This window comes from Scomber scombrus, chromosome 22 (genome assembly GCF_963691925.1).
Source record: "Scomber scombrus chromosome 22, fScoSco1.1, whole genome shotgun sequence".
In the NCBI taxonomy this organism is placed as follows: Eukaryota; Metazoa; Chordata; class Actinopteri; order Scombriformes; family Scombridae; genus Scomber; species Scomber scombrus.
In genome coordinates, this window is record NC_084991.1 from 6425084 (window position 1) to 6437840 (window position 12757).

General features: G+C 38.8%; 1 protein-coding gene across 2 annotated transcripts; it reads right to left on the reverse strand.

The window, feature by feature from the left end:
- Window positions 1-1971: 1971 nt before the first annotated feature.
- Window positions 1972-9389, reverse strand: LOC134004441 (HMG box-containing protein 1-like). 2 transcript variants are annotated; one of them, XM_062443709.1, is made up of 13 exons: window positions 9360-9389; window positions 8126-8221; window positions 7729-7836; window positions 7435-7633; window positions 6696-6825; window positions 6311-6422; window positions 6014-6123; window positions 5721-5877; window positions 5486-5630; window positions 5253-5371; window positions 4318-4504; window positions 4089-4230; window positions 1972-4009 (listed from the first exon to the last, which is right to left on the reverse strand). In XM_062443709.1, the coding sequence occupies exons 2-13, from the start codon at window positions 8205-8207 to the stop codon at window positions 3992-3994; spliced, it is 1509 nt and encodes a 502-aa protein (XP_062299693.1). In that variant the 5' UTR covers window positions 8208-8221; window positions 9360-9389; the 3' UTR covers window positions 1972-3991. The 2 variants fall into 2 exon arrangements, with proteins under 2 accessions (XP_062299693.1, XP_062299692.1); XM_062443708.1 differs by lacking the exon at window positions 1972-4009 and having other exon boundaries at window positions 4023-4230.
- Window positions 9390-12757: the final 3368 nt, after the last annotated feature.

Below are 12757 nucleotides of genomic sequence, written 5' to 3' on the forward strand. Positions count from 1 at the left end.
CTAAATAATTTGATAGATTCATTATTAATGTCTATTTTAACCTTTTAATTCTTTTATTTGTGGTCTCTTTTATTTTCTTCTATATTTCCTGCCATGTATTTTCACGTATAACATATTTGTTCTAAAAATCTGAAATAAATATGAATAAAAATTGCAACAGGCATACACATAATTAAGATAATTAAGGCAAGCTAGAATAAAGTAAGTATACAAAGTAAGAATAAATTAAAGTAGTACAAGTTGAAGAAATGACACAAGAAACCACATTCTCATAAACCTTCAGTTTACTGCAATTTATTGTATGCACTGCACATTGCGCAGCAGGTTTTGGGGCTCTAACTTATCGTGTATCTTTCTTTAGAATCATTTTGATAACCAAAATCTTTTTAAGGCCTCACTAGTGACAGTAAAACGGCCGATGGTATTTGTTGCTGTTGAATTTCTCTGTTCTCGTCTCGTTGCCACTGGCTCCATGGTCTCTGGTACCCTGTGCCTTTTTGTAATTCATGTTATTGTACTTTTAAACCTGTTTTTGATACTACTGTGTGACTAATATGCCAAAATAATGATCTGCGATTATTATTTTTTATTTTCCTAAAGGCGATCACTGTCTCGTTAGTTTCGTCTGTAAAGTTCAAAGAGGAGAGGGGGAAAAATGTTATCAGACTCACATGTTGTTAAAGTTGGAAGCCTGGATTTAAAGGTGCGATATACAACATTCAGCTCCACTAGATGTCAGCAAACAACCATTTGCTATGTAAACATATACTGTAGTGGGGCAATGGCGTCCTGAGCACAGAATAAAGTCACACTCCCTTTGAATTCCGTCATAATCCCTCTCTTTCCTGTGTGCGTCCATTTTCAACAGTGTGGGTCACAAAACGTTTTCATATTATAGCTAAACGTTACACTATAATATGTTTCTGACAACTTTTGAGGTGAGAAATAGGCAACAGTATCTTGATCCACTGTTGTTTTTACCTATTTTTATTAAGTACACGATGCACATATTGGTTTCCCTTTGAGATGCTGGTTCTGTAGCACGCCATCTAGTGGGGCTGAATGTTGTATACTGCACCTTTAAAGTTATATTCTATCTTTTGAGTATCAAACTCTTAGTTCCTGTGGCTGTAATGTTTGAATTCATTCAAGTTAACAATGGATTCCAATGATGGACAGAACATTTCACTTCTCAAAGCACTCCTGTAGCAAAATAATCCAGCATTATAAACAGCTGTAAAAACTCACTACATTACAGGTACGTTTAATGTCTTAAATTCTGTTAAACTTCAATGATGACGATGATGATGATGAATGATCCCTTAAGCCACTAGCTATGACTGTTCTGATTTCTAAGGGAATGTTTCCATAGCATCAGACACGATCAATCAACCTCTGAATCTCTTTTTCGAAAGATGTTGCAGCTTCTGTCTTTTAACCATTTTGCATCCCAGTGTATAATTTCTATTCATCTGGGGATGCAAAATGGCCCGAAATCATAGAAGTGACTGCAGCCGAACCCGACAGCGATTCAAAGCAGATCTAAATGTAATATGTCTGAACTCTTGTCTGTGTAAATACCCCTAAATACGTCATAAGGCCAAATTACTGTATGTTTATACTGTACTTCTATATATTTTCTATTTTACTATAAAGGTGATTTTCTAGTCATTTACACAACACATATATAACTGTGTGGATCCTATTTGATAATTTAGCCCGGAGATATTGATCATGTTCATAGTTTTAATGGAATGTTACCTCTTTTGATCTTTACGATTACTGTAGCAGCTTCATGTCTATACTTTTATCTCCAGCCATAAACTGGCACAGTATGTATATAGCAACAAAATTAAAGATTTGTTTCAAACCTCGTATTTGATGTAAACTGGTCTCTTTTTCTGGGAGGGGAAAAAAAAATGTATATTCATAATTTAAACAGCCTAAAACAATAAAAGACACAGATTACAGATTTCTCATGCTTTTATTTATAGTATAATACATTATATTGCATTGTCTCCCAAGATCCACCTGTACATGACGTGATATTAAAGAAAAACAAAAGTCCAATAATCGATGCACAACCGCGAAAGGTTAACAAAGATTAAGTCGAAACCAAAAAATATATATTTCTATATAATCATATCAATATTTGTCATTACACATTATACTGTAGCAGTCACATAAGATAAAGTGTATATAGTGCATTAGGAACAAACCTCGTTACACAGTGAGTATAAGCGCTCGCCCTGGGAGCATTTAAAGTTTTGATTTTCCTATTTCTGTTTAAATTTCACTTTCACGTTCACGTCAAACCAAAGCAGATCCTCCATCCTGCCTCCACACTCTGCATTAATAACAACAAACACTTCCATCCAACCAACTGATGTTTCTAAAGCCTAACACTCATGGTTCGGACTTCCAAAGTAAATACTAGTGAATGGCTTAATGCTGCCCTCTTTTATTTCAATGAGTTTTACTGTACAAAATATTCACAGTGACTGCTGTTCGGTCTTGTGAAGAATGACAAGGAGGCTCGTTTTCTCAGTGTGCTCACTACCTGCCTGACAGTGGCTAGAAATGGTTGCTAGAACTCACTGGTGGAGATAAATGTCAAAGAAATGGGGCTCAATTATCCACAATTTTTCTGTTTAAAAAAAAAAGGATTTCTCTCTCTTAAGTATTTTGTAGGTCTGTAAAAGCCATTCTTCAAAGGAAACATCTTAAATGAAGCTGTGAGTGACGTCTTTGATTATACTCAAACATACTTTTTATGACACACTGCTAAAAAAATTAATTATGGCAAATAGATGTTAAGAATTACAAGCAATAGCATATAAAATCCTGCAGTGACTTTCTTATCTTTTATGTTGCTCCTCACGCTCAAAGACACTTCAGCAGCGTCTTCATATTGTCCTGCTGCCTGAGCTATATGGCAATTTACTGTAACATACCCATATCTGCTAATTAATTACCGTAAATTTTCCAATACGAGCCCATACAAAAAAAACAAAACAGGGAAAAGTGGCAAAACGCAATTAGCACTGTAAATTCTGCACTGTTACAGCATTATTATTATTTATGGCACTTTCACAACATGAAAACACCCTCTAAGGAAGTGAAGGGATACTTTCTGTTGAACTGCTAAATGTTTTTAATCTTAAAAACGGGCGTCTTATTAAACTATGATTCAAAAAGTGACTCAAACTGTGACTGGCTCTCTCTCTTATAATGAGACAAAAAAAGCTTGGGCCATTATTTGAGAATTTACGGTATCAATTTATATATACGTACTCAATATTATAGAAATTACATGAAAGCAAAGTTAAAATATAAATTGTGCAATACACCGAGTGCAAATACAGGCAAGAAAATACTTTATATATTCATAATTCTGGAAAAAAATAGCTACATTCTGTACTTTACCTAAAAAGCTACAGCACCTCAACGCCCACCTGGTTCAAGCATATGGTGAGAATCTGGAAATGATCCAAATCTCTTTTTTTTTTTTGTTTCTTAAAATTATTGTCACATTGCTGTAAAAATCACTCAGGGAGATGAACTCCACTTATCACTGTTATATAACTGTGTCTCAATTTAGTTTGGGGGGCGGGGGGTCCTCCACAGTTCTCTGTAGCATTAAAACATAATGTTTAAAGACTTGTTACAATCCTATAAACACATAATGATGTATACCACTTTAAAATATGGCACATAGCACCTTTTTTAAAAGCGAAGGACGAGGAGGAAGTGACGTCTTAGGAGAGCAGCTCAAGTGATGGGATTTGAAAAATGTGAATCAGATCTGTGCTTTGGGAGATCGAGATAAGTCTGTTGTTAAGAAAATATAACTTTTAAGCATAGCATTAGGTTACAACTAGCTCTCCTTTTCTTGTCACTTTGTGTGTGTGTGTGTGTGTGTGCGCGTGCGTGCGTGCGTGTGTGTATGTATGTACTCCTGCAGGCTCCGTCTTGGTTCTTGTCTGCAGCCTTAATTTCCCTGACAACCCTGTTAAACAAAGAGGAGGAATTAGACAATAACACAAAGCACTCAGTTAAGCTGTGCGTGTGTGTGTGTGTGTCCTCACAGAGCTGGTTCGTTTGCGTTTCCAGCAGTCTGGGTTGAGTCTTTTCTGTTCATCAGCGAGAGCTTTGGCCTCTACGGTGAACGCCCGCCGCTCCTCGTTTCGCATCTTCTTCCACCGCTCGCCGAGGAGGACGCTGATCGCTCTGCAACACACACAAACACACATTCATCACCATGCAACACATATGGATACACAATACGGCTTCTCGACACACACAAAGCACACCTACCTGTTGTCCTTGCCTGGGTACATCTGTGTGTACTCCACCCTGAACTTCTTGGCGAACAGCATGAAGGCGTTCATTGGCCGCTTGCACTTGTTAGGCGTGGCGTTATTTCCTCCTGCAGGCGCGACAGCATTCTGGCTTTTGGTTGGCTTTTGATGAGAGGAGTGGGACTGGCCGGGACTGTGAGCATCTGTGGGGTTTAAAAACAATCTGAGGTAAGACTGAAGGTGTTTTTTAAAAATCCTGACCTAACATTACTAACTTATAACTTATATTAATTCTTAACATTGCATCAGTATTTTTTTGTGTATTTTAAGCAATGCCGGACTATTTCTTTAACCTCCTAGGATCCTGCGTCCTCATATGTGGACAATACATTTTATTTTGCTGGACTTTATACTTCATTCTGCTGAACTTTGACTGGTTGTCCTTCATACATGCTTTTTTGTGCCACCTATTGGTACAAAAAAACACATTTTATGGTTGACACTTGTTTATTTATGCTTAATAATATTTGTAGTTTGAAATTTGACTTATTGAGCAATAGCAACAAACTACAACACTGCTAATTTGTGCAAAGGAAGGTGTAAATGTAGGGAAATAGTTTTATACACTGGTGAATTAATTGTGTTGTACAGTTAAATAAACCCATTGTCCCCATATGAAGACATTATTTATTTCAAAAACGACTTCCTGTTCAAAGACGATGCTTACTTTTTGTATTCATCAGGTCCCACTAATCCCAAATATCTAGGAGAAATTAAAAATGCAGAGAACATAAGCTCTGGTCTCAGGAGGTTCATGTTTAATCACACAGTGGATTATCTCTAAACTTTTAGTTCCACTTTCATTCTTACAGCTGCATTTTATATAAGCTGATTAACACACTTATGTTAATAAACATAGGTAATAAATTGAGCATATTTGAGGTTGAGTACCTTGTGATGCGTCTCTATCTGGAGAAGCTGCTCCCCCGCTGGACTGGGAAGCACGTCTCCGTCTGGCCATGCTGCTCAACACGTACACCGCGGAGGAGTCCAGAGGAGTGAAGTCATAACTGAAGAAGATCATTATACAAACAGAGGTGTCACACACACACACACATTCACCACCAGCCTGCTGCACTACTGGAACCGTTCAATGTGACTGTTCCACTAATGATCTCTTTTACCTCCTGAATGTGTCAAACACCAGGGAGTTGTCGGTGTGTTTGGCATCTCTGTGTCCCGGAGGCAGGCACACGTCTCCTACCTCCGTTTCGTAGCACGGTATCCCATAACGCACCACGGTCAAGCTCGGGTAGAAGGAAGACCACCCTGATAAAAAAAAAAAGAAGGAATTCAGTGTAAAGAATTTAATGTAATGTTTAATCCGCTTTAATGTTTTCTCCTCAGCATTCTCACTACCTTTGTGTTTGACATAGAAGGGGTGAGCAAGTTGGCACTGTGCAGTCATGATGGCATGTCCGAATGCCCCGGGGTCAAAGGTCAACTGTAGGACGGCCTGACCAGACAACACATTCTCTGAATGCTCCAACAGCTGCAGACCCTCAGAGCCGTAACTCTATAAAAAAGCAAAGTGTTTTTACTCAGTATGCCCCTTTAATTCATCTCTGATTATAACTACAAGCAGAACAACTACCTACCAACTAAATTATTTTTCTACTTAAATTAATAAACAGATTCTGTATATGATATACCTTCAGAAATCTGGTCTTCTCCTCATCACCAGAGTCTTCCTCACCAGAGTCCAGGTCCTCAGCGTCCTGCCACTCCACATTAGAGCCGCTGTGGAAACGCAGACGAGTGCCTGACGACAGAGAACAGCCGCTCTGAGTTCTAAACAATGGCTTCAAATAACATGTCGCGTTTATGTCTTTCCAGCAGTGAAAAGAGCGATAAGCCGATACGAGGAGGCAGCCAACAGGAAGACAGAAGCAGGAGACGCTCTGATTCATCTAATTGCGGGTTTACAGTGTGTGTGTTTGTGTGTCTACCTTTGAGAAAACAGTGCCAGGCGGTGGGTGGACAGGAGAAGCTCCATCCCATGTCTTCATCATCAGACAGAGAGGATCTGGTTGACACAGCAGAGCCACATTCGCTGCTCGTCTGTGAACACATGAAGTAGCAGCAGGGTCAGACTACATGAGCCACACGCAGCCAAGATCTGCAGTTTTGGATTCCATCCAAACACGACAGCAGCTGGAGTGTAGTCAGCGTTAGTCGGTTAAAGTTAATAACGGAAAGTGAACCAAAAAATTAGGTAGTCGAATTCAATCGTTATAAGTGTAATAAGTGCTTCAATGATTAGTTCCTGTGATCTCATCTTCACAAAAATGACAGGGAGTGATGATAAAGCAAATAAAAGAACGTTAGCCATACCCTGCTGCGTCTGCGCTCCCTGCCGCGGCCTCTGGGGGGCGACAAGGTGCTGTTGGAGAGAGGAGGAGGAGGAGGCCGAGCGTAGGAGTGTAGATCACTGCTGGCGCTCGAGATGCAGACTGAAGAGGAGCTGAAAAAAAAAAAAAAGACCGGTTCATAAATGCAATGGATGCTCTAGGTGGGTGACACACACTGAAGACAAAGAATCTTATTACAGTAGCTAAGCACAGGAAAAATGATGCACGGTCATTTTGTGGGTGTAATATGGAATATTTAGAAGGAGATCCTTACAGTCTACATCTTAATACCCCTTAATACTTTATGTTTTTTTAACAAGTCCCTTGGATGCACTTTATGTAATACTTGTGAATATTAATTCCTGTAGTTAAAAAAGTGATTTGCACTGGTCAATAGAAAACTGAACCTTATATGTAGAACACAGAGGTCCAGTTATGAAGGATTTGTATTGCAATGATCTCCTATGCAAGCATATTCTATCTGTAACCTCTGGTGTAGAGACCGTCTGTTGTTTGTATTTAGTGTTGGTTGTATTCATAAAAGTCATTTTGGTATGCTTTTAAACGTACTGAAAATAAAAATAATAATAATTTTGGTATGCACTTAAAAGCAGTTTCGTAGCTACAATTGAGCATGATTCATTTCCTCAATTTTGGGAATTGTTTGAGTCAAAACTCTGACTCATAAAAGGGGGTGTAGAGTGTAGAGGGGGTGCTCCTACCTGCTGTGAGGACAATCTTGCAGCAGTGGGCTCTGAGGTCCAGTGGCGATGTGAGCCAGCTGTGTCAGCCAGCGTGTGTCGGGAGGCTGTGAGCTCTGCGTGTGTCGCTCCTGGTGCGACACGCCCACCTCCACTTGGTAGACAGGTGGCGCTGTCGGCACTGCCTCCTCTTGAACCTCCTGCAGGTCCGGGAGGTCGTCTGAAAGGAGAGGAACAAACACCAGTAGAAAAGGCTGGCTCACATGTATTATATTATTATGTGTTGCATCTGTTCTATGCTTGTGTCTTATGTACCGTATTCCATATAACTGTCACTGGTGGGGAAGCCAGGGGAGGAGGGGAGGCGTTCCTCACAGTGGAGGGGGTCATGTGATTGCTCTCCATCTGTATCCATCATCATTCCTGAAGGTGAGGACAGACAAGAATATCACACTGGAGGACACATGCTTGACTGATTAGCAGTTTTAAAGGGTGAATTTGTTTAATTTAATACAGCATCCTAAAACGTCTTCATAGATGAACACAAGTTTCAAAATAAGTCTTAGACATGCTGAAATTTAAGGTTTCAGCTTTCACCATTTCAAATATTAGTCTAACAGCTGGTTCTGGTTCAGAGTTTTGTGTTGCCTTTGGCTCCTCAAAGTGTTGGCAGTAATAACACAACACAGATGCAGGTTAACTCTGTGATTACCTGTGTGTTCACGCTGAGACTCAGACTCGTGATGTTTGGATTTAATGGACAGCACAGCTGGGGTCACCACCTCCCACACCATGATGTCCACACTCACTGAAACATGCAGAGAGGAATTATACTCTACAGACATCAAGTGACGCTTTCTTTGCATAATACTTTTACTATGTAAATGGACAGGATGTAGGAAATATACTGAAGATAGAGAAGAATAGAAAACACAAGCATCAGGCAACACTTATCTTAACATTACTGTTATCAGTATCAGTATAGCCATGTTTCAAAATACCCCCCCACCCCTCCCAACACACACACTCACACACTCTCTCTCTCACACACGTACACACGCATGCACACACGGAGAGAGAAACAGAAACATAATCCTTCACTCAGCTGTAATGTATATCCTATAAATGGTTGGGGTGACATGAGGAGACACAGGGTGACACTGAGCTGGTTGCTATTACATAATAACTTCACTTCAGTTTAGAAACATTATATAATCACTAGTTTTCTGTTTAGTGTGTGGATATTAGTCTACAGTTTTCTCAGGTTTGCAGAAACGGTGAGTTTTAAGCATGTAAACACGACAGTAATTGTGCATCTGTTTCACAATATTCACGTCATGTGACGTTTCGTGTTTATAAACTTTGTGATCCTGCGCGCATGCGCACCAGCTCATTCATTCAATACTGAAAGCAGCGATAATACATTTAAAGACAGTAGTTCGAAAACATTTAAAAACGTCGACATTACTCAGTCTGAATAAAGTGACTCCTGTGACACTGTGGACTGCTATTAAACGCTGCTACTGTCAACGTTTGTACACTTTGTAAAAGTTGAGGCGAAGCAGCGATATTTGTTGTCACGGAACAAAGTGCCGTTGAAAGCGGAGTTTCGTCGACGAAAACCAGAAAGTCTCTGATGTTTGTCTTTTAACAAACACATTAACGATATAAACGAGGGTTGAGCTGTGAAAATACGATTAAATACATTAAAATGGACGGGTCATCGTATTGCGCAAAGGCAGCTCACAACAAAACAACTAACGTCAACAATGAAGCTTCAGGAGCAACCACGAAGCTGCCGTTTATAACAAAAAACAACCGCTGTCAGTTTCACATTGTTGCTCCTGTACACAGCACGATTAAAAATCATTCAAATAATGTCGTCATGTATCAAAATCGACGTTTAAATTGCCATAAATGATTTCAATGAACTTTCCTGAACTCACCAAAACAGTCGCTTAGGCTTGTACGGCAGAAGTGGGCTGGTGTAAACATATTTTCCCAAGCGACCCAGTTGGCTGCACCTATTGTCAATCAACATATATCCTCGTTCTCATTGGTCAGTTTAGTGGAGACTCGCTGCCCCCATTATCATTGACACAACAATTAATCAGTGGGTGATGAAAGACGGCTGAACCAAAAGTACCAAGAGTAACATTCAGAACTTCTCTGTGTCTTGTATAACCAGCTGATGTGTTTTTCAACATGATGACCGTATCTAGACCATTAGAATAAGATTGTGAGACTATCTGCAGTAGTAATATCCACTATATAGATCATTAAATAGAAAGAAAGATCATTAAATAGAACCTGAAAGGCGGAAATGCTCATAACAATACTTAAATACAGTATTGAAAGATTGAGAGAAAATGTACAGCATGTTATTCCATGCTTAAGTGTTAATGTCAAATGATAAAACAGACTACAAACACGTTAAACTACTAAAATAACGCTGTGTATGTGTGAAAAATGTATTTAAGTATGCATGTTGATTTTTGCAGCCGGATACAAACAGCCTCCAGCCGTCGTGTTAAGTGTAACTAGTACAACAGGTAGTTTTAGACAGGTAACCTGTAGAAAGATTCAAGGCCTCTTTAGTCAGAAATGTTTAGATTAGAAACACAATGAAAAAACCCATGCAGAAGTAAATGTAGTCATGATACATCATGATAAAGAAGATGAATAAATGAATAACAGTACAGCATCCATTTCATTAAAGTGTTCTTATATGTTTGTCTATCACAATTTCCTAGTTGAAGTAAACTGTAGGCCTACAGTCGTGACATACATGCGTGTAGAGTAGTGAGTGTTCACTGCCATCTAGTGGCCACAGTGAGAATCTACATGAAGATAAGAGAACATGGTGATACTTTCTGTCAATGCTTTTAAAAATAAACCAATAGTAATTCATATTAATCAATGATCATGTAGTGATCACACATTAAAAACTGCAATGCTGTATTGTTAAATGGAAATATTTGGGTCACAGACAGAAACTGCAACAGTAGGCTACATACATTATCTTCTTAATCTGAGATAACTGATATGAATATGATGGGCTGTATAGTTTATTGCATTCCAAACCAGATTGTACAGATAGACTGTTATGGTTGTTTAAAATAAGAATAACACCAGTATGTGAACAACTCTTAAATAAGTTGTGATTAAAGAGTTTTTACCAGTACTGGTATGACTCTTGTGAATTGCTACATAGTTGTTATAGTAGTTATAACATTGAAACGTGTACATATTGAAATATGGATTGTATTGACGATAACACTGTGTGTTAGGTCACTTGAGAACATTCGACTCTCATATTTACATGAGACAAAACATCTCTGGCATCTTTTGTTTAATATCGTTGAAACTATTCCAGCGTTCAGTTTCTATGCTTCACATTTCTGAAACAAGTTCCCAGGAAACTGCAGGACTGCTGCAACTCACTTCTTTTCAATCAAGGCTGAAGACTTTTCTGTTTGCTGCCTTTTATTTAATCAAATTTGAAGCTTTTGATTCATTTCTTGCACTGCACTGTAACTTTTACTCTTGTAGTTTATCTGTTTTTTATTTTCTGTTGTCTTAACTCTTAATTCATCATTAATCCTTTTTAAGGTTGCCTCCATTTTTAAAAATGTCCACATTTAAATGACATAGGTCCAACAACCCCATAGTGCATGACCACTAACCCTGTGATGGGGATGGTTGTCACAAGTGCACCAAACATCTTTGACAGTCCCATGGATGTATTATGCACCCATGTAGTCCAGTAGAATTTTCTCAGCTGCCCCATAGGCCAAAAAAAGTTTCTAGCTTTGGGATTTGCTTCTGAAATTCAAAAAAATCGAACATTTCATAATAGAAAGAGTCATAATTGATCTTTGTAGTTTGAGGTGTCCTATTAACAGTTTTACAGACTTCTCTTTTACAATGGTGATCTATGGGGGAAAATGCTTTTTAGGCCGCAGTGCTTTATGTATTGTTATCACCTCATTTCATACATCCTGTGCATCTACATCCTGCCACACAGCGATGGCAACCCCCTTTATTGTAATGTGGTTAGGTGTGTCACCCAGTGATATAACATAATAAACAATTAACTAATGTCGCAATTAGCCAAAGCAAATCAACAACAATATTCACAGTGCAGATTCACATTAACACAGCACATTGTGGACATTTTAAATTCATAGAAAAATTCACAGAAAATAAACAATTAATTTAATATTAGAAAATCTGCTTGATGTATGCCATAAATCCCTAGGGTTAAGTTTCAAAGTTAAATACAATAAAAGAAAGGGGGAAAAAAACAAAAAAACATTATTCAAAATAATGATGTTTCCTTGTTAAAGCTGTCAGCTACAGAAAAATGTATATACTTGGCAGGCCTGACAGCAGCCAAAAAAATGCTCGCATTGCATTGGAAGCCCCCGCATGATTTGTCGATAGGTCACTGGTCTAACTTGTTCATGGGAATTTTACATATGGAACTTTCAGTGGCAAGACTGCATGGTGCTGGTCCAAGAACACTTAGCTCATGGTCACAGGCCATTGAGAAGCTGAAAGAACAGATCTGTATTGTTAACTGAATTGACTGTGTTTTGTATTGTTGGATTCTTTTTATTTTACTTTTTTATGTTTTTATTGGGGTGAGGTCTGCCACAGGAGGGGTGGGAGGACGGGTGGATATAAAACAGTTGATCACAAAATAAGGTACATGTGGTGCTGCCTTTAATGGCTGGTAACAAATCATTCTTTTACCATAGGCTATGTAATAACTTGACCAATTAGACCATCTTTTTTTCCAAATAGTTTCAGACTCCTACTCATTTAATAAGTTAAATACTCCAACTGATACAGATACAGGATAGGATACAGTTTATAAGTCAAATGAGGATGAAAAAGTGTGACTACTCCTCTCACCCTAGCTCAACTTCTCAGGTCACAGAAACGAACGGGTTACCAAATTTAGCGTAAAACCGGAAATCATGTTGTTGCTGTGAGTGGACGCCTCAGACAGCTTGACAGCCTTCCTGAGCGCAGCGTTTCCTTAATCCCGACTCTGCCGACAAGTTTGAAAGCAATATTTTCCTCTGGTTTGTGGCTTGTTAACGTAGCATCAATGCCGACACTTTCACCCAGAGCTCCGGGTTTCGTTGCCGTCTACGTCTGCGTTCATTGGTGAGTGACAGAAACGAGTTTTACTAACTTTATGTTTCCGATTAATGAGGCTGAACCGTTACATTTATCACAGGACACATTTCCGCTCGGCTTTTTCTTCAACTTTATATCTATCTAGTCCTCGCAGGGTTGTAACTGTTGATTTGAATAGTAGATAAATACAGTA

What these genes read in the sequence shown, in the direction of transcription:
- LOC134004441 (XM_062443708.1), bottom strand. Translation starts at nt 8,207, where the DNA reads ATGGTGTGGGAGGTGGTGACCCCAGCTGTGCTGTCCATTAAATCCAAA. An exon ending in AGAAGACCAGATTTCTGAAG is followed by an intron (nt 5,878 to 6,013) that starts GTATATCATATA and finishes GCTTTTTTATAG; the next exon opens with AGTTACGGCTCTGAGGGTCT. An exon ending in TACCCAGGCAAGGACAACAG is followed by an intron (nt 4,231 to 4,317) that starts GTAGGTGTGCTT and finishes TGTGTGTTGCAG; the next exon opens with AGCGATCAGCGTCCTCCTCG.